We start from the raw sequence: 27,761 nt of genomic DNA, 5'->3' as shown, positions 1-27,761 counted from the left end.
ATAGACGGAAACCAAGAAGGAAAAAGAGAGAGGGAGGGACTAGACCCCATATAGGTCTAGCAATCAAAAGATACAACATCTGGAGTCTTAAAGGCTTGAAGTTAAACAAGCAGCCATCTTGCAGGGAAACGCAAAGCCCACATGGAAGAAGCACACCAGCCTGTGTGATCATGAGGTGTCAACATAACCAGGTAACAGGCACCAGAAGACCAAAAACAAACAAACAAAACATATTTTTGACTATGAGGGGCATCAGAGAAGAGACCCCAAACCCAACTGTAGACAATAAGACATCTCACAGAAGGGTCACAAGGAAGGGATGCGTCAACCAGGGTGCAGCCAGCATAGCATCGATGAAACACACACTATTCCTCTGGTTCTTTGAGGCTTCCTGACTCCCCACTATCATGACCCAAGTCCTGCCTTTCAATTCTGTCTAGACCAGGGCATGTACACTGGTACAGATAATAACTCAGGACACATGGAATCTAGTTCAGATAAACCCCTCAGGAACAGAAATGGGAGTAGCAATACAAGAAGGGTAGGGAGAAAGTGGGGAAGGAGAGAGGGAAGGGGGAACCAACTGCAATGATCGATGCATAATCCAGCCATCCCCCCCCCCTTGGGGGGAGATGAAGAACAGAAAGGTGGGTGAAGGGAGAGAGCAGTCAGTGTAAGATATGAAAACAATAATAATTTATAATTTATCAAGGGTTCTCCAAAGTGGGAGGGAAAAAGGAGCTGATACCAAAGACTCAAATAGAAAGTAAATGATTAAAAAATGATGATGGCAAAATATGTACAGATAAGCTTGATATACGGAAAGTTGTATGAATGGAATGTTGTAAGAGCCCCCAATAATATGATTTTTAAAAATAAACAAAAGGGGTTCAATCCCATACACTTATTGTGTCTTGAATATACTGAGTATCTTAGGGTTTGGTTTGTCGCTTTAATTTACATTGTAGAATACTTACCGATCTAGGCATTTACTGTCCTTTTTCTGACTTTTAGTTCCAAGATTGTCTACTTAGAAATCATCTGACTTCAAATGTTCACATCTTTACGCATAAAAGTTGCATATAATTGAGTTATCTTTGTATTGCTGTGTTATCTAAAAATGTATATTGATACCATTTCTGAAAAGAAGTATGCATAGCAATAAAACAAGTAGTCTTTGTGAAATGTATTGTTAACAACAACCAAACCCACATGGTGTAATTAAATGTTGGAAGGAGATGAGTTTAGGATTCCCAAAAGAGACCCCCTGGATTGTGTAATATCTAGCACTTCGTTTATTTTATTTTGTTTCTCTTTATGAGAAGCCAATGCTCTTGAAAGCTATATTTGCAAAAAATATAAACCTTGTCATGGCACTCACAAGATTTCTGAGTTCATAGATTTTAAAATTTATTTTGATCCTTTTTTGGTAAACAATCCTTCCTTTAGTACCAAGAAGATATTGGGGGCACCGCCTTCAGGAGACTTCGCATCTTAACACGGGGCCTTAGGGTTTGATGGCAGCGAATGGCATTTTGACCCTGAAGCCAGTATTTTCATTCTGTAAAGGGAATGGGCTCGGGGGCAGGGCCAAAGAGGAGAGATGCTAGCAGTTGCGACAAGCCTGGTCTTTAGATATGTCATCCATGTGTGTAGGGTTTTTATATGGTAGTGGGTCAAAATAGGCTGACAGGAATTGGAGGCTTTTAGTGGAAAAGATTAAAATGAGCAATTTTCGTAAGTGCTGCGTGAGGATCTTAGCTCACCGTGACTTCATGTGGTTGCCACTGTTGTGCCCACCACGTTTGTATGGCCCTTCAGCTACTTGGAATTGTTTGACTTCCAATGCCTCCAAGGAATATGTCTCAACGAACATATCATTTCATTCTTTATTTGGACACCATGGTGGTTCTTAGTCTCAGGAGGCTAAAAGCACATTAAGACAGTAGTGGTTGGGTGGTGCCGTCTGGTTGGCTCTCACAGCTACCCTATGGATGATGGGAAAAAACATTGTCTGAGCCCGTCCTCAGAATTATTGCTATGTGTGAGCCCACTGTTGCAGCTGCTGTGTCCATCCAACTCCCTAAGGGTGTTCTCTCCCTAAAACAGTTAAGAAAGCAGGTTCCCTAACTTTTAAAACGTGTTTACTCAACGTATAATTTGATCACAACCATGTTTTCCTGAAATCTTGTATACTAATAATTTCTAGGTATAACAGGTTGCTCATCTCCATAGCTGGAGTACAAGGGCCATGTTGTTTGTCGTGTTCATGATTTTTTATTTATTTCAAAACTTGTAACTAGTACAGAAGAACACTAGTTAAGTATTTGTTTATAAGTACCGAATTCTGAACCCCGAGCTGCCCATCGGCTCCCCGAGAACTGCTGGTGAGTTGGGTTCTGACCCACAGTAACCACAGAGGACAGAGCCCAACAGAGCAGAACTGTCCCATACCTCCAAACCTAACATAGTTCTGACAACAGATTTCCACATCTGAGTTTTCAATTTTATTTTGTGAAGCAAATAAACAGCTGAGTGTTAACAACTGTGCCACCTAAGCTCGTTGTGTAAAGATTCCAGTGCAGGGAAAGGTCCACTGTGCCCTGTAAGGTGAGTAGGATTTTGAATCCCTTGGTGGCACCGAACTCATTGCCATCTCATGGATTCTCGCTCATAGTGACCCTAAAGACATCACAGAACTGCCCCGGGGTAGTCCCATGTTCTAAATCTTTACAGGAGTAGAAAGTCTCATCTTTCTCCCCAGAGGAGCTGGTGGTTTTTGAACACTAAACTTTTGGCTAGCAGTTCAAATAGTAGCCCATTACACCACCAGGACTCCTTAATAACAACAGAGATTATAAAATTAATGGAATATGAGTCCTATGTTACCAATGAGGAAACTAGTGAACACAGAATATTAAAGGTCAATCACACAGAGGTAGGTAGGAAGTAAAGTTAGAATTCAGATCGAGGTCTAATTCCAAAGCTTTTAACACTAGGTTGCACTCCATCCCACACAGGGAAAAGAAAGAGCTAAAGGGAAAGAAAAGCTAGTCTATAACATGTGCATTCTGTTGAGTCACCTTTCTTTGGAATGACTGCCAATATGAATCTCTTCCAATCACTTGGTCAAGGTGTTGTCTTTTAAATTTCCTGGCATGAATGGATGAGCGCTTCGGTGCTTCATCAGCGTGTAGAAACATTGCCATTGCTATTTCGTCAGTTCCTGGAGTCTTACTTTTTGGCTAATGCTTTCAGGGCAGCTTGAACTTCTTCTTTCAGCACCATTGGTTCTTGCTTATATGCTACCTCTTGAAATGGGGGGATGCTGACTAGTTATTTTTGGTACAGTGACTGTGTGTATCCTTAGCAACTTCTTTCGATGCTTCCTGTATTGGTCAATATTTTGTCCATAGACTCTTTCAATATTACAACTAATGGCTTTACTTTTTTCTTGGGTTTTGTTGGTGTAAAGTATGCTGAGCCTGTTCTTCCCTTGTAGTGTCCTAATTGTAGTTTTTTTTAGGACATTTTATTATATTATTTGGCTTTATCTTCTCAAACTGCTCTTTGAAATTTTCTGTTCATCTCTTTGACCTAATCTATTCTTCCATTTGCTTTACCTACTCTGCAATAAATAGCAAGCTTCATAATCTCTTCTGATATCCACTTGGATCTTTTCTTTCTTGTCATTTTAACGACTTTTGCTTTCTTTATGATTGATGGTCTTGATATCTTCCCACAGCTCATCAGGTCTTCTGACATCTGTTTTTGAGATATTCTCAAAATTCAGGTGCGATAGATTAAAGAATATATTTTCATTTTGTTAGACTTGTTTTAATTTTCTTCAGCTTTATCTTGAATTTACATATGAGCAATTGATGTTCTGTTCTACAGTCAGCCCTTTACCTGCTTTTAGCTACTGATAGTGAATTTCTCTGTCATTTTCCCACATAAACAAAACTAAACTCACTGCCATGTAGGCAATGTTGACTCATAGTGAACCTCTGTGGGTTTAGGAGGTTTATGGGAGTAGAAAGTTCAGTCTTTCTACCAAGAAACTGCTAGTGGTTACAAACTGTTGACAATTCATATACCAATCCATCAGGTAAGCACTGTACCGCCAAGGCTCCATTCCTCTCACGGATGGAAGCAATTTGATTTCTGTGTATTCCTTCTGGAGATGTCCATTTGCATTGTCACCTTTTGTGTTGTTGAAAAAGATTTGCTTTGAACAAGTTGTTGGTTTTGCAAAATATCCCATAATCCAATGTCCAGCATTGTTTCTATCACCCAGCTCATATTTTCCGACGACTGTCCCTTCCTCTTCGTTTCCGACTTTGCATTCCCATCCCTGAAAATGTTCAATGCATCTTGATTGCATGTTTGACCAATTTCTGACTGAAGTCGTGGGTGGAAATGTTCCATTTCATCCTCCCTAGCTTTTGTGGTTGGTACATACGTTTGAATAATGTTTGTATTGAAAGGACTTCCTTTAAGGTGGCTAGATATAATCATATCGATGACAGCATTGATTGATTTTGCAATGTCCTTTTTGACAATTAATGTCAAGGCATTCCTTTTGATTGTAGTATCACTGCCATAGTACACCATAGGCTTTGTTTTGTTTGTTTTGTTTTTTGCTCCATTTCAGCTCACCAATGCCAGGGATATCAATCTTTATGCTTTCCATTTCATTTTCGATGACTTCCAATTTTCCTAGGTTCATACTTGGCACATTCCAAGGTGTAGTCATTAGCAGACTTTTAGCTCTTTATTCTTACCTTAAGTCGTACCTCATCCACAAATGAAGATCCTGAACGTTCAACTCCCACAGGCTTTACTGGATTCATGTCACCAAGGTTGACTCCAATCTGAGAAATCAGTTTCTTCTTGGTCACATTTTGAGTACCCTCCTCGTTTAAGGGCCCATCCTCTGGGACTATCCCAGAAAATATTATGTGCCACTCCTTAGGCCCTCTGTAGCTGACTACATTTGAAAGGTATGCATAAAGTTTTCCGTGTCTCCTTCTGCATTAGGGAGTCAAGTCCTTCTTCTTTGTCTGCTCTTAGTCTGTGAGCTCTCCGGAAGCCTGGTCACTTTGGGTGACCCTGCTGGTATTTGAAATACCAGTGACATATCTTCCAGCATCACAGCTATACACTTGGTACCACAGAACAACAAACTGACAGACAAGCGGTGGAGCACAAAGCTTAAAGTAGTTAAAGTCACTGCAAGTATGCTTTCCTGTGCCTGTGTGTGAATTTGCATGTGCTTATTTTTAAGGGTAATAAAGGTTAAATCTACCTGAGTGCTGTAATCTACTTTGCCTAAAATTTGATTTTTCCCCTTTTTGGTTAATTAGCATGATATCACTGCCTGATACTAAATGCTTTGGAAAGGATTTGGGTGGGCAATTCTGAAGATGATACATACTAGCTAAAATAAAATTAATGACTTAATGATCTTTTAATTCCTCATCAGAATTATAACCTGTGTTTAGCTTCTAAGTTTGGTGAATTAGAAAAGATTTGCACTAATCAGTGGTAAATAAAATATTAATGGCTTCTAATCTAATGCCATGACCACAACTACTCTGTTATTTCTATTTTGAAAAAGAATGTTTTGCCTATTTCCTCTTTCCAGCTTAAAAATTATACTACAGTCTTAAGGAGAGTTCCACTTTTTATGCTGGAACAGCCTGAGCAAGTTCAGTTCTGAGCCTATAAGAGTCAATAGCAGTCTTTCACACTCATGCCCTTGTTGTCTGGATCAGTCTTCCTCTCCTTATTTGCAGTCCTTGGAAATGATTCAACTTGAACCTTATATACCCAGGGCACTACCACCCAACATCCTTAGGGCATTTCCTTCTTCCCTTTCCACAAACCAAACTTCCCTTTGACCAACTTCTCTGATTCTCAGGTTTTGTCAAGGAAAATAAGTAATCAATACAGATTAGGCTAAATTCCATTTATTGGTTCACCATAGGTGCATTTTAACCAAAGCATAATTTTACTTTTTTAAAAATTTGAATAACGTTCACAAAATTTAACCAGATAAAATGAGAGCTTACTGCATACAGGGATATGGAAATTATCCATAAAAACCTGAATAGCTTGCTGATAAGACCTTCCAGGGGCTAAAGCCCCATGGCTCAATTACATTATCTCAGCTGTTGGTTTATTATAGAGTAGATAACTGGATTTTATGTCTATTTTTAATTGAGTTGAAATTTGTATGACATAAATCGATCATTTAAAAGTGAACAACATGTCCCCCTTTTAAAAGCACTCATTGGGCCTTTTGCCAGTGACCCACTGAGCCGTCAAAAAGGGGCAGATTAAAAAACAACACTTATGGGTGAAGCGGCAGCATCTTGTGTTGTTCAGCTTCAATCGGTGGTGTGACAAGTTAAAAAAAAAATACAAAAAAAAAAAAGTGAACAACATGGTGGTATTTATTGCATTTGCAATGGTGGTGTGATGGGTTGGTTCCATGTTGGGATGCTACCTAAAAGATCAGTGGTTTGAGCCCACCGCTTACTCCATGGGAGAATGGTGGATCTTTCTGGTCTCATACAGACTTACAGTCTTGGAAACTCATGGGATGATTCTATTCTGTCTTATCGGGTTGCTATTTGTCAGAATTGACTCAATGGCAATGTGTTGGGTGTTTTTAGTCAACAACTCTACCTAGTTCTAAAACAGTTTTATAAAGTTAGAAGGAAATTCCACACCCATTATGCAGTTGTACGAAATTTCCCTTTCCCCCATCCCTGCAATCACCAGTCTTAATTCTGTCTCTATAAATTTGTCTTATAAGCTGTATATCTGAATTCATGAAATATTTGAACTTTATGACTGACCTCTTTCAATTAGCATGATATTTTGACGATTCATCCACAATGTAGCATTATGAGTACTTTGTTTTAAAAAAATGTTCACTGTCTTATTGGCATGTAATTTACATATCATGCAGTTCAACGATTTGAACATATTAAAAGTTGTGCAACCATCACTGACATCAATTTTAGAATATGTTATTTCTTGTACTCATTATTATTCCCTGTGCATTGGCTAGGGGAAACCCTAACACATATTCCCTTGCCATAATTCCAGGAAACTATAAATCCAGTAACTTTCCCTATAGATTTCTGTATCTTGGATTTGATATAGAGAAAAACATATAAAAAGAGCAAAAATAAAAACCCTAGTAACACTAACAATATAAAATAGAAAAAAAATCTCAGTCTAAAAGATAACCAGAAATAATAAAAAACAGAATAAAAAATGTAATGGGTCAAAGGGAGATACATTGTTAAGGTATTAAAGTTTAACCTAGCTATATCTGCATTAGTCCACTTTCCAATATACTCTGCTAGCGAAGGCTATCCAGACCCCTGGCCAGAGGGGCTTCACGAGAGGCTTACTCAATTGAGGACATGAATTGTTTCATTGGTGGACATTTAGGTTCACATTCTTTCTACTTTGATCACGGTGAATAGTGCCACTATATAGAATAATATTTTAAGAAACACCATAACACCTCAAAAATTAGTAAACATAATCTTAATTTAAGGTGCATAAAAACAATATGCAAAGCACATGGCACCTGGTATTTTAGAGTAAATGTTATTTGGAAATGGCAGTTTTTAGTTTTAGAAAGAGTACAATCTACAGAGAGAAACTCTGAATGGGTGCTATATATCTACTGAAAAATACAAGCTTATGGTATGAGGAACAATGCCCCATTGTATCTTGTCTAAACACTTTCATGTGACATCTGGACTTTATCTAGCACCTTAGAGGAACCACTCCCTCCCTTGTGAATTCACATTTATCAGCTACCATTTTCACCTTTCCAGGGATATATCCCAGTTTTATTAATGCCATTTTATGCACAAACATGATGAAATTTTAATTAAGTGATTTGTCAATAGGAACAAAGGTGAGGAAGTAGTAAAGATGAAACTCCAGCTCAATAATTCCAATTATAAGCCAAGCTTTCTTGGCAAATGAAGCACTCTCCACTTGCTTTTGTTTCAAACATGAGGAGCTATTGTGTATTCTCTTTCATGGTATCCAAAATTTAAAGATTAATAGAGGAGGAAAAAACCATGGATATCTTCATTAATGAACATTTTTTATTTACATCCAGAAGGTCAAGCTGTTATTTTAACCCTAGGACTTCAGTATGCTTGGAAAATGTTCCATAAGGAATTTAACTTTATCTTTATGAGAGTTTACAAAAGCAAATACTCCTAGACCTGGGAGGATTCCAAGACGGAGTCAGAAATTCTTTACCGGTGTCCATGGACCTAAAAGGAGGCTCACACAGAAACTTCCGAGGACTTTCGCGCTCCCTGAAATTGTGTGTATAATTATTTGAATAAAAAACCATGTGTGTTTTCCTCCAACTGTTTTCCCTGACCAAAGAAGAATGAGAAAACTCTGTTTTTATGTAGATTTGTTCTTCTACAATGTAGTATTTACATACTCTGTTGTCAATTTGAGACTTAAGAGAGGGGGTGGAGTTTAGCCTGTCACTCAGGTCGCAGCTTGATGACCCCTTTTGGAGGTACTGAGGAGATAGATAGCTTGCTGGAGGTGGAATACATACTCACTCCCTGCAAGACTTGCTTGCTGACAAGACAGAGGGAGCTACACTAGAGCTCTAGAGTTGAAGGAGCCACATGTGGAGACCCCTGCGGGTGCTGAGGTACTGCTACTGCCACCGGATTCACAAGACTTTCCACTCACTGGCCTGTGATCTTCTTGCATTCAACATCATTGCATGTGTTTTGTAATTCTGAAGAGGAATTTATAGATTGGTATCAGATATATGGGTTAATATCTCACTTATGGACTTGATCTGGACTGGGTTGGGCTGTTTTCTCAATATTCAATTGTTCTCGTATATACAACTCTTTGTTATACACATATGAATCTCTCTAGATTTGTTTCTCTAGTTCACCCAGACTAATACATACAATTATAAAAATTAATCTGCTAATATTATAGACGTCTGTACACACACAAAAAATGTCAAGTCCTTGATCTTGCATGACAACTTTATGGACCTCCAGAAGTTTATCTTTTTTCTTTTCGTTCTTTATAAATATCTACATTTTTATCAACAAGACTAACTATGACACTGGAGATAACTAAGGCTATGTTTTCTACATAACCTCTATTTTACTCTGAAGAGAGCATCTGTAAGCAAACTTATAAGATCATCTGTTTCAGGACATTTGTGAAATTGTTGTTTAGTAACCCTTCTTCCTGGATCCCTTATCTTATTGATAGAGCATTTATGAGAATACAAAGTGGGACATAAGCTACACTGCCATGATCAATATCTTTTCTGCAAATGTAAGGAAGAAAGGTTAGAGTTTATATTTTTTGCCACCGCTAATACATTTAATTAGGTCATGGGATATTTACTTTCTGTTTGCCCAGGGTATGTGATTATAATAATATCTAATATTTTATAGTGAATTTGGGGGAATACACATGGATTTTTATAATTTTCATAAGTATACTCAGAGACGCTGTTGATACCTTGATCTAGATAACTTCCATTTCAACTTATGTATTCAAATGAAACAATAACCTTAGATTGAAGTTCTGAGCCATTCCTATGTCTCAGAAAAAAAAAGTCCTCTTTTCTATATTTTAAATCTGCAATTGATTTTTTAATTTGCAAAAATGAAAATGATCTAAATGTTTTCTTGTCTAATTTGACCTCACTGTGTTGAGCTTTAAAGAAGTGTCTGTCTTTTATCTGTTATGAATCTGGAACCAAAGGAAGGGAGAATCTTAATATTTCAAATACTCTTACTACCGAGGTGTCCTGAAACGATTTTTTCAGACTGAGCTGTTGGACTCAGTTGCCATTGAATCCTGGAATGCTACACACAGAAAGGTGCTCATATGAAAGCCCACAATTGCATGATCTGCAAATTTCCTTGGGCTAAATGCTCCCAAATACCTATGTATGCAGCTAACTTTGTATTTCTGTGTTTTAAATGCCAGCCTCACAATTCCAACCTATCTTGTAAGTTCCGTGGGGCCTTTTAGAGATTTGCTTTGCATAGATTTTTGTGTATTTTTATGAGAATCATTCATCCAAATAATGATACATAGAAGTGTCATATTTTTAGGAATATTTTACTTGAATCTCATACCAAGGTTTCAAATCTGTTTCCTGAATACATATTATTTATTATAAGACAATTTTGTTTATATGCTGAGAGAGCTTCCCAATGGGCAGTGTGGTAGGCAACATTACTAGCAAAGCATTGAAAGTCCATTCCTGATATTTTTAAGTACCTTCAAAGTAAAATCTCCCAACTCTTTTATAATAAGGAGACATTTGATCTTATTTTGAAGTTAAAATTTGATCCTTTAGTGTGTCTTCACCCCCCAAATGTTCAGTAAATTCTTAAAGGAGCATTTTATTTTATTTACTTTATTACTTTATCTCATTTCCAACTGGTCACTGGCAGAAATTAATATATATTATAATCTAAATTTAAGTTAAATCTATGTAGAAAGTTTTGCCAGGCTTCTGACATAGTGATATTTGATAGTATCATATATTTTCAGGACTTGTTTTATCCCTTATGGTTGATTTTTTTTAATCCAAACTCATTGCTGCCCATTCAATTCCAGCTCATACCACTTAACTCGTGTGACACCTAGGCTCCTTTTCCAATGGCTAAGTGAATGTCTAACACTAAGACTCTAGAATGACTTCCCAGAGTCTCTGCTGCTGATGTTCACATACATGTATAATTCCAACACATATGACCTGCTTCTGAACATTAGAACACCATAAAGGTGATGGGTGCCACTCCTGGGAATATACTGCGTAATACAAACACCACCTTACTAGGTGACTATGGAAGCCCTCCTTGCTAACTTAATGATGAAAGCAGCCGTCACGGGACCATCTAGATGACAGGGCTCAGCAGTGGCCTCTAGGAACTGTGTGATTGGCCTCTATGAGATGCGGATGGCCTCGATGTGACTCCATAAAGAAACAGAAGCACTTACTCTTCAACCTCAAGGGAGGAATTCTGCCCACACCGTGAGTGAGTTTGGATGTAGATTCTTCCCAGTTGAGGTTACAGATAAGAGCACAGCAAGCTGATATTTGGTTACAAGCAAAAGACCCTCTGAACCACAACTGAATTCCAAACTGTAGAAATATATGCAAGTCGACGTTCATTTATTTAAGCTGCCCAGCAGGTTTGTTCCCTTTTAGGCAGGCGTACATAACTAATTCTGTGGATAGGTGCCTTCAAGACAGTTCCTATGCACAGCAGGAAAAGAACATTGATCTGTGCTGCCCCCTCCTCACAATTGTTCCTCGGTTTGAGCCAGTTTTGCAGTCACTGTGTCAATCATCTCACGGAAGGCCTTCGTCTACCTCACTGCCTTGCTGCCTTACCAAGCATGCTGCCCATCGTCCGGTTCTGGTCTCTCCTGGTAACATGCACAAAACATGTGAAATGAACTCTTCCCATCCTTGCCTCTAAGGAAGATTCTGGCTGTACTTCTACATGTTTTAGATTATAGGCGCTTTAATAGGTTCTTTGTCCCTGCATGTCAGAAATCATCTCCTAATGTGCATCATTTAAAGTGAAAAAAGTACCGCTGACAAAGAAATTAGAATTCTATTTAATTCAGCCATTTTTAATTAATCCTTATCCATATTCTTATTGTGTAGTGTGTTTTTATTACTTTGTTTTAAATAGAGGTTATTTCTTGTAGTAAATATGTGAGTATTTCAACAAAACTATAGTACCTGTGTCTGAAATAAAAAGCAATATATTAAAAGTGATGATCTCTGTAACAGGTAGTATCTTTATCAAAAGCTATTATGAGGTAATAATCATAACTTGAAACAAATTATAACTATACATCGAGGGTATATTGATTTTTATCTATTAAAATATTATAGAGCTAGAACTTGTAGATCAAACATGGTGTCAGACTAAATGTCTAGCCTGCCCTCTCCTGATGGTCCATTAGGGATTGTCATAAGATAACATTGAAACCAAAATAATCAACATTGCTGAAAAGTAATGATAGAGCTATTCAAGACATATGCACAGATGTTGATTACAGCTTTATTTTAAACCAAGGCTGGAAATAACCAAAATATCCATTAGTAATAGAAAATAGAAATGCATTTTGTAGGATTAATTGCATTAGTACAACATGTTATTATATTGTAATGTTAATGTAATACTGTTGATAATGAAGAGCTGAACTTTAACTACATGTCAATTGGGGATGGATTCCACACTCATAATATTACATGAAAGAAACCAGGTACAAAAGGTTAATTACTCAGTGGTTGCAATTGTATAAGAAGTGAAGATAGAATTAAAATATAATGTTCAACGATATACACTTATGTGCTAAAAAGAAGGAAAGGTAAGAGAGTGGCGGTATAAAAGACGACAGTCATATCGCAGGAGAGGAAAGAGCAGCCTGCTACCAGAGCGAGAGACGCTGCTTAGCAGGGACTCCACGGAAGCTGGTGACTGTGTGTCTTCTTTTGTGTACCACTTATTTGAGTGTTCATAGTGCGATAATTTTGTAACTAATGAATTCCTTTACTTTTGTACTGTGGCATAATTCATAACTTTCCATGATATAAAGGTTGTCTATTTACCTTTGCTCTAATTCCATAGCAACTTCTTTTGTATACTTTATGTCTCCAGCTGGTTTTGTCCTGAGAAAGGCCTAGAAAACATGAAGGGGTTATTTGGATTATTGTGAAAAGAGAAAAGTTCCAATGGCAATTAATCAATACTGTACTTCATTGCATGTACATGTGTGTGTATAATCTTACCATGTTGGTAACATTTCCATGTCCATCTAATAGTACAAACTTAGGCTCAGCATTTTGTGATATTAATATAATGGAATAGTAAATAATTAAGAGTTGGACTTAGACAATTATAGAAACATCTAATAACAAATAGCAAATGAACAGATTAAGGTTGAGAACCCAAATCTGAATCTGGATTTTAATACCTTTACCCTGTCAAGTTGCCGTGGTTGATAGATAATACTTCAGTAATCAATTTTGTGACATGAATTACTTTGTATCTGCTTGGTCGGGTGAAGTCAGCAAGATAGTATGGCATTTGTGGGCACTGACAATGTGTCGCTTTGACTTCCTCCAGCTCCCATCATTCCTCTTCTCTTTACAGTCCCCACCTCTATGTATTACTGAATATATTAGTTTGTAACTACAGTTATATCATGTATTATTTCTAATATATTTAAAGTTTAAACGTGATTAGTGTACCTTCTGTGTTCAATAAATATTCACACTTGGTAGGTGAAGAAGAAACACACACACACACAAAGTATACACGCATATCCTAAAGAAAAGCAACTGCCGCCATGATTTTATTTGAAGGGCGCTGTAAAATATGTCCTCATAATAATGAATGGACATCACCTGACTTTTTGTGAAGGGCTCAAAATCTTTTAAAAGGATTTCTTCTGAACATGAGCTATAACTTGAATATTCTGGAGCGATTATTTAGGAAGACCAGCTTTTCTAAAAGTCTGAGTTTCACAGTTTGAGAAAGTAGTAAATGAGTTGTTTTCAAAATTGTTGAAAGATTAAGTGTCTGATGAATGATCTGCATCTGAGCTTCTCTGAGAAAAGCTAGTTTTATTCTGTCTCCTAAGAACAATAAGCATGATAAAGTGATTTTAAGTTGAATGCATCAGACATTGTAATTGGAAAACACTTCAGCATTCCCGATAACTCAAGAGGTGAATCTTGATTTCATGTTCGAACTGTTATTATATCAAATGATTAAAGATGTTGTACTTTTGGTGTCTAGCTAGAAGGATAAAAGAAAGTTCAGGAGTAGTAGACAAAAGGTCTCTATAATTTGAAATGAATTGTGTCATCTTTGGCCCTACTGTTATCAAGTCAATTCTGATTCATAGTGACACTACAGAACAAAATAGAATTGCCTCTTTGTTTTTTGTAGATTGCACATATTAGCGGGAGCAAAAAGCTTCATCTTTCATCTTCAGAGAAGCTGATGGGCTTGAATGGCTAACTTTGTGGCCCGATGCATAACCCAGTACACTACTAAGACTCCTTCTCATCCAGGAACTCTAAATTAACTTCTTTTTTGTAATCTTCTGAAACCATTAAACTGTTAAATCCCAATTCTCTATAGTTTCTTTATCTTCTTAAATATACTAGTCAAAGCCAACAAATAAGGTATCAAATGATGTAGAGTTCTGATGACATAGTGATTATGAGTTGGGCTGCTAACCCCAAGGTTAGTGGTTTAAGCCCACTGGCTCCCCAAGATGAGGCTTTCTACTCCCATATGGTTTACAGACTCAGAAACCCACAGGGGCAGTTCCACCCTGCACTATAGGGTTGTTATGTGTTAGAATGGACTCAATAGCAGTGCTGGGTTTTTTAAGTTTATAGAATTTTTTCATTATTTCTTAATTCAATGTTCTTTCTTTAAAGCTGCCTCTTATAACATCTAGAATGTTAATTCATCTTCTTAACTTCTGTTACTCCTGATAATATCTATCATATTGGATAATGGGTTTAGATGAAGTACTTGGCACTTACAAATGATCATTGAAGGATAGCTAGTATATCATCATCATTATTATTAATGATGTAACTATTAATTGTTAATTAATGTAACTCTGAGATTCTGTGAATTACTTGGTGTTAGTGTTTTCATAATATTGAATATGATTCATATAAGTTTAGAAATCTCAAAACTTGTCTTTTTCTCAAAGGAAAGTCTGTACAAAAATGTATTGTCCTTGAACCCAGGTCTCAACTGCTGCACATGCACATGCTTTAACCAGCGCTCTCTAAGTATCCAAAGCCTACGTTGGGCTCCTGCTTAGCCTCACCTGCCATGTAGGATGCAGGTCTCTCACACAGGTTATCTGTTTCTTCACTTGGATGACTGCTTGGTCTTTATCTCCTGAGGGACCAGATTAGGCTTATTCTCACTTCCTTTACTTAGAGCTGCTCACATGTTCCACTGAGGCATGCCAAAGCAGTATGGGTAACTGTATAAAACTATATTCTAACTCACTCTTTAAAATTTAGGAAATTTTCAATTTCAAGAATTTAGGAAATTTGCAATCTCAAGAATACCTGTGTTAGAAATGTGGAATATGCAACAAGTGTAAATGTTCAAGGGACTTCAAAGAAGATATGTACTGTAAGAGAAAGAAGGACACCATTGTAGCTAATAGTAGGGTCAGTGACAGAATTAGATTCAAGCCCTGGTTCTACATTGATCTAGGGCAATATGCAGGAATATCTTTGCAACTCTCAAGAAGACCACCAAGAAAATAGCTTCAGGAGAAAAATCTAATTTGTCAAGTGACCCTGTGTACAACAGAGCTTTTCCCTGCCCGGTCCTCTACTATCCTCTCAATGCTTTTTCCCTTGGAGCCTCTTGTTGCAGCCAGTGTGCCATTCCATCTTGTTGAGGATCTTCTTCTTTTTCACTGACCTTTGACTTTACCAGATAAGTTGTCCTTTTCCAGGGACCGGTCTCTCCTGAGAACATGTAAGTACATGGGAGTCTCCCATCCTTACCTTTAAGGAACATCTGTCTGTCCTTCTTCCAGCAGAGTTGTTTGTTTTATGGGCAGTCCATGGTACTTTCAGCATTCTTCGCCAACACCATAATTGGGCAGGGGCTTTCCTTACTCAATGTCGACCTTTCCCCTGCATATGCAGCAACTAAATATAGCATGACTTGAGTCACGCTCATCTTTGTCCTGAAAGTGATATTCTTGCTCCTCAGAACTGTAAAGAAATGTTGTACAGCAGACTTACCTAATGCAATACATCATTGGTTCTCTTGACTGCTGCTTCCCTGAGTATTGATTGTGGATGCAAGCAAGATGAGATCTTTGATGTCTTCAGTTATTTTTGTTTATCTTGAGGTAACTTTTTGATCCAATTGTGAAGAATTTTGTTTCTTTACATTAAGTTGCAATCCGTATTGAAGCCTGCCATCCTTGACCTTCATCAGTAACTGCTTCAAGTCCTCTTGGTTTTCAGCAAGAAATGTTTCTTTAATTTGTTTTTTTGCCCAGGTTGTTGGTAAATCTTACTCTAATTCTTAAGCTGAGTTCTTCATATAGTGCCGCTTCTTATAAGTATGGTGAGAGGACGCAACTTGGAATCCCAACTTTCCTGATTTGAAAATATGCACTATTCCCTTTTTGTGTTGTTTGAAAAACTTCCTCTTGATCCATGTGGAGATTACTCATGAGCACAATAAAGTGTTCTGGATTTCCCATTCTCCTCAAGCCTATCTACAGGTTGCTATTACGGGCCAATTAAGTGCCTTTGCATAGAGTAAACATCGTTCAGGTATTCCCTATTTTCAGCCAAGATCCATCAGACATCAGCAACAGTACACTGTGTGCCATATCCTCTTTTGACTCTAGTCAGAATTTTTGGCTTCTCCCTCTTGATGTACTGCTCTAACACCTGTTGAATGATCTCCAGCGAAATTTTACTTACGCGTGATATTATCAAGCGTACTTACTGTAAATGAGAATATAACGTCTGTATACTGCATTCTTATGCAGACATCGCTTCTCGTGTTTCCCAACCACATGTTGCCTCTGAGGTATGACATGTTCTACGTGCAGTTGGAGGAGGGGAAGCAGTTTCCAAAGGAACACATAGGCTAGTTTTGTACGAAAGTATGGTCATCTTAGTGTGAGTCTCTGGATGGCTGGAAGTTTGAACCCGCTTAGAGGCGCCTCCGATGAAAATCCTGGTTCCGTAACGCTGTAACCCAGAGACCCAAATGGAGCACAGTTCTACTCCATTGCACGTGGGGTCAAAATGTGCTGGAGTTGACTCAACGGTAACAACTTTATCGTCTTAAAGTGTTTCAAAATGGTGAAGTTGAGTGAAAGCTCTTAGAGTTTCACAGAATTTTAAAACCTGCTCTGAGTGACTTTTTGGAAGTGGGCCTTGTAAGTAAATGGTCAGACAATGCAAATTTAGAACAAAATGTCTTGGGCTGTCAGCTACAGCAAAGTGGGGATTCTACCAGCAACCCCAGCAGGTAAATCTGTGATTTGGTACTCAGTCTTCTTACCGACTAACTCAAACCAAACTCACTGCCATGCAGGGGTTATGTTCTCACAGCGACCCTATCGGACAAAGTAGAGCCTCCACCCGCCCCACACCCCCCAGAGTTTCGAAGACAGTTACTGTGTATGGAAGTCGAAAGCCCTGCCCCATCCTTCTCCTAGTATGGCTGATGGTTTCAAACTGCCGACCCTGAGGACCGCAGCCTGGTGTGTAACCACTGTGCCATCAGTGCTCCTGCTTACCTACTAGGAACAAGCATTTTTGGAGCAATCAGCCGAGGTGTTAGTGCATGGATTCAATAATGTTGAACATAGGTTTGGGAAAATAATGTTACATTTAAGTATTATTAGCATAGGAAATTTGCAGTTTTAGTTGTTCACTAAGCCAGCCCTGGTGACCATGGGATTCCTCGTTGGGCTGCTGGCTACAAGGTCAGCAGTTCAAAACCATGACTAGGGGAGAAAGAGGAGGCTTTCTACTCACATAAAGAGGTGCAGTCTCAGAAGTTCATAGGTGCAGTTTACCCTGTCCTTTAGGGTCACTGTGAGCTGAAATTCACTGGGTGGCAGTGAGAAGCTTTAGAAACTTTATATTTCAAATATAAGTTATGAAAAATAAGCATGTGAACCACTGATGTCTAGGCCCCAACTTCAACAAGCATTCAGAGTACCTGAGCGTGTATTATTTTCATAGGACCTTATGAAAAAAAGAATGTTGATGTCTCTGTCATAAAGCCCAGGTTCCAGAATCAGACTGCCTCCTTTCAGATTCTAGAATATCACTTGCAAGAATTTTAAATTCTTGAACATATTAAAATAAAATTTAAACTTTCTTCCCCTGCACTTGGGATCTTGGATCTTTGGCAACTGGTCAGCAGTATTCAAGCAGAATGGATGAAACCAAAGCGTGTGCACCCATCCAATCTACACTATTAACAGACATTATTTTATTTACAGAATGACATGAATTACATAGCATCCAGTGGTCTTCTTTTTAAAGATGGGAAAAAGCGGATTGATTACATCCTGGTTTATAGAAAATCAAATATACAATATAACAGAAGAAACACCTTTGAAAAGAACCTCAGAGCAGAAGGTTTGATGTTGGAAAAGGAGGTAAGTGCTTTCATCTTACTCCTTGTGTGGTCAAAGATGCTAAAACAGATACGATTGTAGTTTTAGTAGAAAGTGGCTTTTCATATCTCTTAGTCGGCATAACATGAATATGACATATCCTATTATAAACACCAACCAACTGCTGTCCACTATTTTCTAACTCATAGCTGACCTTTCAGTTAGTCATCCCAGAACTGACTCAACAGCGCCTATAGGGCTCTTCGATTAACTACTAGAACCCACTGCCGTCATGTTGCTGTGGACTCACAGGAACCTATAAGACAAGTCGAACTGCCCCTGGAGTTTTCAAGACTGCAGCACTTTATAGGAGTGCAGAGGCTCCTCTTTCTCCCATGAGGCATTTGGTGGTTTTGCATTGCTGACTGGTTATTAGCCAACAAGTAACCAGCACACCGCCACGTCTGTATTGCGAGCACAGTCTCATTTAAATATGTACTCCTTTTCATGCTGTACAGCTAATGATTATTAAATTCTTTTGCAAGGGTCATGGCTACTTTTGTTATTATAAAAACTGAAGAATTCATAGCTGCCAGCCATTTAAAATAGAGACCCTAACACAGCATTCCTCCCTGAACCATGGCGCTACGGGGACAGCACTGGAGACACAGTCTGGCTGCATCACACTGAGAGCATTGATGAAGCCCCCGGGGAATACCAAAAATAGAGTTGGGAGACAGAGTGTGGAACCCCATCAGACTCAGTTGGAAAACACTCGTAAAGCCAACAAATAGACCTTGAACTATTTATAAGCTTTTCCATTTTTCTCAGTGGCCTTCCTTTTGTTATTGTTATTTTGTTCTTATTTTCTGCTGTTGTTGTTATTGTTTTGTTGATATTGACCTCCTTTGTGGTTTTATTTGGCTTTGCCTGTTTTTTTCACTTATTAATGTATCTGCATGTCTATCCAGATAAGATAGGCAGGATAAATAATTTGGAGATGAAAAAAAATGGGACCAATGATTCTGGGGTTTATGTGGGAGAAGGGGGGGTTGGAGAAAAGGAAATGGGGAGAACCACCCCAGGCACAAGGGACCAACAGGTGATCTAAAATCAATGAGCCTTGTGGGGCTCAATCAAGGGCAATGTAGCAGTGAGGAATTACTAAACCTGAATGAAGGCCAAACATGATAGTGTGACAAGAGGGAAGTAAAAGGAAACAGAGGAAAGAACCAGGAGACAAAGGACATTTATAGAGGCCTAAATATAGATGTTTACATATGTAAATATGTCTATAAAATGAGAGGGGCATTGAACTATGTACTCATATCTATATGTTAAGAATTAAGCTTGCAGATGGACATTGGGCCTCAACTCATGCACTCCTTTAATACAGAACACATTGTTCTAATGATCTGGCATTCTGTGATGCTCACCTTCCTGACACAATTGCTAAGACAAAATGGGTGCATAAGCAAATGTGGTGAAGAAAGCTGATGGTGTCCGGCTACCAAAAGATACAGCATATAAGGTCTTAAAGGCTTGAAGATAAACAAGTGTCCATCTGACTGAGAAACAACAAAGCCCACATGGAAGAAGCACACCAGCCCGTGTGATCATGAGGTGTTGATAAGATCAGGTATCTAAGACCCAGAACAAAATCATACCTAAGGTAAAAGGGATGGGCATGTAGTGGAGACCCAATGCCAATCTGTAGACAATTGGACATCCCCTTACAGAGCGATCACAGGGAAGAGATGAGCCAGTCCGGGTGCAATATAGCACCAATGAAACACATGACTTTCCTCTAGCTCTTTGGTGTGTCCTTGACCCCACTAATCATGACCTCAATTTTACCTTACAAATTGAATTAGACCAGAGCATGCACACTGCTACAGATGACAGCCTGAAACATAGGGAATCCAGGATAGATAAACCCTGCAGGGCCAATAAGGAGATTAGAGATACCAGGAGGATTAGGGAGGGTTTGGGGAGAATGGGGGAATTGATCACAAGGATCAACCTAGAACCCCCTCCCAGGTGGACGAATAATGGAAAAGTGGGTGAAGGGCAACAGAAGACGATGTAAGATATGGAAAAATAATGTATAACTTCTCAAGGCTTCATGAGGGAGTGTGGACAGGGGAGGGAGGGGGAAGAAATGGGGAGCTGATGTTAAGGGCTCAAGTGGGAAGAGAATGCTTTAAGATAATGATGGCAGCATATGTGCAAATGAACTTGACACCTTGGAGGAATGCATGGGTTGTGATAAGAGATGTAAGAGCCCCCAATAAAAGTATCTTCTTAAAATAAAATAAAATAGAAACCCTGAAGGTATGAAAAGTATAACTTTGAAAGGAAAGAGTATGTCAAGCTGTTAATTTCTGCTTTAGTAATATAATTGAATAATTTCTCCCTTATCCTTTTATTTTATACGTTTATTTAAAAGTTCTTAAAAGAACATTATATACTAAAAACAATACTCTCTAGGGAAAAAAGGAACGCTTGTAAAGAGGAAAATTTCTATTGCTCTCTCTATTGTATTATATACATTCCACATATAAATGTTGAAAAAACATAGTATTATTTTCTAAAAATAACCTTCTAGTTAGGGCCTTCTGGGGATTTAAAAGAAAAATAAACACATATTTAGGCACATTGCAGTAAAATATGCTTTAATGTATTTTCTTCTTCTTACTCCCAAATCATACTCTTTTCTCTATTGGGAGCCTTAACAGTCTAATTTTACCCTACTGTATGGCCTTCAAGATATTTTCTATTTATTTGTAACTGAACATATGGTTTTTTACATACTGTCCTGCTACCCAATTCCATCATTTACCAAATTAGTATGAAGATCATAAACCATTAGTACATTTAAAACCAACTTATTGTCTTACCAAATACATGGAATTACAACCTGAAGATTTATTCAGTGACTTTTCTACTGGAAACATTTTTACAAATTAGGTATTTGAGAGGACTCTAAATTACCATTGCTTGGTTTTAACTACTTTTCTGAAAAACAGCAAGAGGAAGCATGTGGAGTTTAGATAAATTATTGGGTTATATATCTGGGTAATTTGCCAATCAGTTTTGTTATTCACCAACAGTGGGATTGTTTTCAGCTACAAAGGTATGTCATTGAAACCTTTTGATTTATAGCCAATTAATATGGCCCTGCCAGCTGTAATTCCTTATGTGATATAGTTCTGGACTTTATGTGCTTGTGGCTGTAGTCCAATTTTGGAGGAGAATCTCTACTAAAGAACAAGATTAAGACCTGACCTTAGTAGAGTGAGTGAATTGGACCACACTGTTTCCTTGATGGAATTTTGACGATCCAGCTTTAGAGGCAGACGTGAACCCAACCACACTCTTGGTTTTCCTGGGATATATAGTGATGCTGCTATACCATTCCACACACTGATCAGCTCACCTAAAAAGTGCGACCTCAATGTTTCTGACTTAGCTTTGGTAGAAGCAAGAAACCCTGCTGTGACTTTCAGATATTTAAAAAATCTGGCTCTGGACGCTGCACATGGCTTGCTTCCCCTGGACCCTGAGATTTTACACTGAACAGTCCTCCTGGCCACATGGGACAGCTCTTCAAAGTTTTGTGAGTTTCTGTGGTTTGTTCAGAGGATCACAGAACCCAGGGACAGGCAGGAAAGATACTAAATAGAAGAGTGGGTGGGTGGGAGGGGGCAGGGATGGAGCAAAGTTGAATCTTGGAAGAGTTGGACATTTGGGACATTTTCAATCCCCAACTCCTTAGAACTAGTCTTGGAATTAATTCTTACAAAAGCAAAGATTGCCACACCATTTATACCCAAGATCTCCTTGAATTCATTTAAAGAGAAATACATATTAAGAAAAAATAAATTATAATGTGTCGGGACCTTAGGAAATTTAGTCTTGCATATTTATGCATGGTGTTACTGGACTTCAAGTCAGTACTCTGTCAGGGGAGACCAGCCCCTAACACATTATCACAGGTTCAGTAGGCGCAATTGTATGGCAATAATAAGTAAAGATTATAGTAAAGTCATAGAGAGCATGAGAGATAGAAGAGAGATTGAAATAATGGAGTCAGACACATTTCCTGGTAGCATGCTCACCCCAGTCTCACTTGGTGGTCCACATGGAGAGAGAGAGAGAGAGAGAGAGATTTATTGCTAAACAAGGCTTATATATTCTCTGGGGACTTGCAAGCCCCCTAATTACAGGTGAAGACCTACGTCACAGGAAGGGGTTGTGCGATAGGTAATACAGTAATGAGAGGGGGATGATATAGGGGTACCCACGCAATAGGAGGGTTAGGAATTGAGGGCACACATGTCACAAGACGCGTGGGTACTAGATTCAGGGAGGCAGTTTAATTTTGGATGTCACTGAGTCGGTTTGGGTTTGACCTGTTCTTTGGTTCACTATAGAAACCATTATCATGAGGGTGTAAACCCCACCTACAGGGACCAAACCAATGGCCACAAGCCTTTAGGGAGAAGTAGCCCATTGTTAACAGCAGGGAGCAGGCCCTGCCTATGGTGGGCCCAGAGAGTAGTCTGCAACTGACTGCCTTCAGGGAGGATGTCTCTAAGCATCTGGCCTCCCACCATATGCTGGCAAATAGGCTCAAATGTTTGGCATGTCTTTGGGGGAGACAAAGCTGGGGAATAGTCTCCTTATAATCCCCCATTACTCACTCATGATGACTAGATGGACAGTCGAATAAACCATTGTGATTCGAAGGGTTTGCATTGGCTGCTTTCTAAAGTAAACCTCAAGGACTTTCTCCTAGTTTGTCTTAGCAGACAGACTCCACTGAGATGATTGGTAGGCTCACCTGACGTTCATTGGCCGATGACCCATCCCAGGTCTCCCTCCTGCAAGGCAAGAGTCTACTGTCAATCCACCTCTTCCCTTTTTCAAGTACATTAAAACCCTCTTTGCTACATAATAAAATAACAAACACACAATGTGTCCAGTTTTTGAGAAGTGGAGATGTTTTACCTGCTGCCTAGTGTGACAGACTGAGAAAGTAGAATTCGGACCTTGATCTTCCATTGACTAGTTAATCTTGTTATTATGAGGGATCAGTCCCTGGAAAAGGACGTCATGCTTGGTAAAGGGGATGGTCAGTGGGAAGAGGAAGACTCTCGCCAAGATGGATGGACGCAGTGACTGCAACAATGGACTCAAGCCTAGCAATAAGTGTGGGTTGACTCAGGACTGGACAGTGTTTTGTTCTGTTTTATGTAGAGGGGTGATGGGTCCTGCATAACTTCTTGTCACCTAACAATAACACCCACAATCCTAGTTGTAGTTTTTATGTCTCTTTCAGGAACTTTTAACCAGAATGTCTTTATCATTGATGAATCATTAAATCGAGATGTATTTATTTTTCCATTAGTATAAATTCCCCCAGTCCTCTTCTATGATTTCTCCTCCTCATCCAAACTGAATGAATCACTTCCTCATCTATTACCATAGGAAACTATATGCAGATTCTATTATGACACTGGTGTTACAGTTATATTGCTCACATATTTACAACTATGTATACTTTTAGCAGATAGAGGTTAAGCAGGCACTCTGCAAACTGCTGTAAATGGTAGAGTCACTATCTTATTTTGCCCTTATCTGCCCATAATGGATATACATGCATCAGATGTGAAAAGGACTCAACCTCAACCTTGGTTCCTGTGGGGAAAAGATGTTAGATTCACTTTGAACCTTCCTCTCTTTTGCTCCTCTACACTGTTGCAAAGGATCTCAGATGTGTATCTTAAAAGTGGGTTGTGTTCTGAATTCAAAGGGAAAATTTAGTCATTCCTGAACCCTTAGATGCCATTCACCACTGAATGGACTGTCTTACTCATCTGTTGTGATTTCTGGACAGAAAGACACCCTTAATTTATCCTCATGTGCGCCAATTTTGTTACTAACTAAAGTAGCTTATAACTGCCACTGGAACTGGACTCCCCTGCCCATACGTCGTTGTACAGAACACACGATACCAGTTCCACCTTTCTTTTCTGCCTCCACTTAAATGAATGGATTAGTTTCCTGACAGTGAAAAGGGTTAGGATTGCCACAGCCCTCTGCAATAAAGGCTCTCTGTTTTGAAACTGAGCTGGGGAATTTTTATAGCTGTCTTCCAAGAAGACTAGAAGTCTTATGAAATAGATGCCATTGAAACTCTTCTTACTCAAATATAGAAAATGCTGCAAATTTAAAAAACAAATAAATGTTGCATCCTTCCACTTGCATAGCTGAACTCCTCTATGTTAGCAACTTTTCAGAATAAAGATGATCCTCTCCAAGCAGACTTTCAGTCTCCATAGTCTCTGTGACCTCAAAACCAAGGACATGGTGCTAAAATGACTTGCAGCCAATCACAGATTCACTGCCAACAAGGCAAGTGTGATGCCAGTTGCCATGTTGGTTGTGAGGCACCATTGAGACAGTTCTGACTCATCATGACCCTCTGTCATAGAGCAAGCACAACGCATGCCTGCTCTGTGACATCTTTACAACTGTTGCAGGCACTGGATCAGTCTGTCTCCTCAGGGCCTTCCTGCTTTTTGCTGGCTCAGTATAATGTCCTATTCTAGGGAGAGGCCTCTCCTGATAGCAGGCGCAACGTCTGTGAAACAAAGTCGTGCCATCCTCGCTTCTAAGGAGCATCCTTGCTGAGCTTCTTCCAAGACAAATGCGGTTGTTCAGTGTGGCACAAAGGCGATCTTAAATGCTCATTGACTGGCATAGAGCTGTGGACAGTTCTAGCTGCCCAGCATCACCAGCAGGTATTGATGCATACCTGAAGGCCATATGAATGGATAGGAACCTGGATTATAACAATTACAGTATATGTACTTTGTAATAAAAGTAAAATTTCAGATCATACCAGCAATTTTTTTTCTCTTTTATAAACTTGAACCAATGAGCTGTCACACCTGCCCCCCGTTCTCTCTCTCTCACTCTGTTCCACTGACTTCCAGAGTGACTTTACAAGACACAAATGTTAAGCCTCCACTTCTCTCAAGAGTGAATGTTCTACCTCTTGGGAATTTGGGGTGGAATAATTAAGTAATAAATGATGTGTGAAGGTGGTGGGTGTTTTGTTCCCTCTTGAAAGCCTGCTTCATCAGAGCTGAACAGAATAGTGCCAGTTGGGAGCTTAAATTCCAAGGGAGAGTGTAATCTTTCTCCTTGCCAACACCATCTCATCTCTTTTCAAGCCCCTGCCCAATAACCTAAAGGAACTATCTAGCATCTATCTATCTATCTATCTATCTATCTATCTATCTATCTATCTATCTATCTATCTATCTAACTAACTATTTTAAAGCAGAGGTACAGCAAAAGAGAAATTAAGTTGGGCATTATAAAAAAGATAGTTTATACTTGAAATGTTCGATCTCTTTTTCTCTCACCCCCACACACAGACACACACACACACAGACAGAGTCTCCATTCCTCTTTATATTAAAGAGAGAAACAGGCGAATATTCATAGCTATCTGTACTTTCAGACAGAGTGGAGTACATCAAAGGACCTTTGAAATGAGAAAATAAAGAGGTTGAAATTGCAAATCACTGTAAGCTTGAGAGTCCTTCTTTTGACATTCACTTAAGGATGGTAGTCATTACAATGCAGCAATTTCCTTCCAAAGTGGCTCCTTTTTGATTTTTTAGATTTTTTCCCCATAACCTAAAGGTTAACGGGTATAATTTAACTGGTGCTTTGGAAGCTGTTAATGATGTGAATTTGAAGCCCAACAAAGCAGGACTTTCTATAATAAAAGCCCAAACAGACTTGTGGCAACAGAGTCCATTCTGACTTATAGTATACCCCCAAGGGCAGATGAGAACAGCCCAAGAGGGTGTCTAACATTGTCGTTTTTGCATAAGCAGGCAGTCATAGAACTGTATCACAGAACAGTGAGTATCTATAAAAGTCACATGAAAACCTTGAACATTTCAATGGTTAATTTGTTTATCGTGATACTGTCTATTGGTTGGGTTATGAGGTTTTTGTTTCCTTTACATTAAATTGCAATCCATACTGAAGGTTGCAGTGTGTGATCAGTAAGTACTTCAAGTCCTCTTTGTGTTCTGCCTACGAGGCTGTGCTTTCTGAATATATCACACATTGTTTATGAGCCTTGCTCCCACCCTAATGCCACAGTCTTCTTTATCTAGCCCAGCTTCTCATAGTATATGCTCAGCTCCCAGCTTGAATAAATATATTGAAAGAATACAATCCTGATGACAAATGAGAAGGTGATATTGATGCAAAATTTAACAGGGGTTAAAGAATTATCCAGAGAGATCTCTGGGAGAAGAGGGTCCCTGCAGCAAGAAGAGATAAAGTGGGAACAGTAAGACAACCAGCCGTTGGTATGTTTGAGAGAAGCCACGCTTTTCACATAGAAAAGTGAAACGAGCAAAAAGGAGGGCAGTTATGAAAGAAGATTACCCAGATATGGAGGATGCTGTTTTGAAAAGAGGGATTCGATTATTGAAATAAAATTGGCTTTCACTCTGAATGGAATAGGATGGTCTGAAAATAATAAAGATTCATTCTACTCATATTATTAAGAATAGACCGTTTAAGGCAAGATGTGATCAAAATCTCCATTGAATGAACTTCCAGAATCCACGTCAGAGATCACGATGGCTTTAATTTAGTGTTATCTGTGGAGGAGTGGGGGGTGGTAAATTTCTGGTTATATGTAGTATAAAGTAAAGCAAATACGGAATAACTTGTGAGTGTGTAAATCGTGTTCTGAGGGCTTGTTTTACTCTGGAAGGATGTTACGTTTTCCAAGATCTCTCCAACACATGTTATTCATTTCTTCCTAATGCTCTGGTCTATACGCTATACTGCACCCTGGCAACCAATGCATCTGGGTTTCAGAAACCAAGAATTTCTCAGGGAGACTGAGACCTCCATTCATTACAAAATATGCTGTCCCTTTTGAGAAGTTAATTTTTGTCCCAGGATCTCTTGATTCCAAAACAGAGAACTCCATTTTTAAATCCTCCTGGAACGTTGGAGCGAATGCAAGGACCAAACACTAGATTATTTCCCAGAATCCATGTGAGACAGTCTGAATGGTACGTTCTGAATTTCTCCATCTGATATGTCCAGGGTCCTTCAGGGAAGGCAGACCCTACTGAAGGAAGGTGCTGTTTGGTGCTGTTGAGTAAGTTCCCACTCCTTGTCAGAACCCTGTGTCCAACATAACCAACCCCCTGTGCCACCCTCGCAATCCGTCTTATGTTTGCGTGAATTCTTGCAGCCACTGGGTGAATCCATCTTGTTGAGAACCTTCCTCTTCTTTGCTGCCCCTCGGCTTTACCCCAAACAATGTCATTTTCTAGGGACTGGTTGCACCTGATAACAACCTTGAAATGCATGAGATGACTTCTCACGATCTCACTTCTAAGGAGCAGTCTGACAGTGCTTCTTCCGCATAGATTTGTTTGTTCTTTGGGAAGTCCTTGATACTTCTAATA

General features: G+C 39.0%; 1 protein-coding gene and 1 non-coding gene across 2 annotated transcripts in view; both read left to right on the top strand.

The window, feature by feature from the left end:
- ANO3 (anoctamin 3) overlaps positions 1-27,761 on the top strand; it is a 460,260-nt gene that overhangs the window by 298,092 nt on the left and 134,407 nt on the right. The window contains exon 9 of the mRNA XM_075548400.1: positions 18,118-18,276. Within this exon, the coding sequence (XP_075404515.1) occupies positions 18,118-18,276 (159 nt within the window). The remainder of the gene's footprint in view (positions 1-18,117; positions 18,277-27,761) is intronic.
- On the top strand, positions 6,277-6,413 carry LOC142447693 (small nucleolar RNA SNORA21). The gene has a single exon (XR_012784354.1). It is a non-coding gene; the product is annotated as a small nucleolar RNA SNORA21 (small nucleolar RNA).

Source organism: Tenrec ecaudatus, chromosome 4 (assembly GCF_050624435.1).
Source record: "Tenrec ecaudatus isolate mTenEca1 chromosome 4, mTenEca1.hap1, whole genome shotgun sequence".
Classification (NCBI taxonomy): Eukaryota; Metazoa; Chordata; class Mammalia; order Afrosoricida; family Tenrecidae; genus Tenrec; species Tenrec ecaudatus.
Note: the sequence above shows the minus strand (reverse complement) of the source record. Positions and strands in the feature narration are given on the sequence as shown.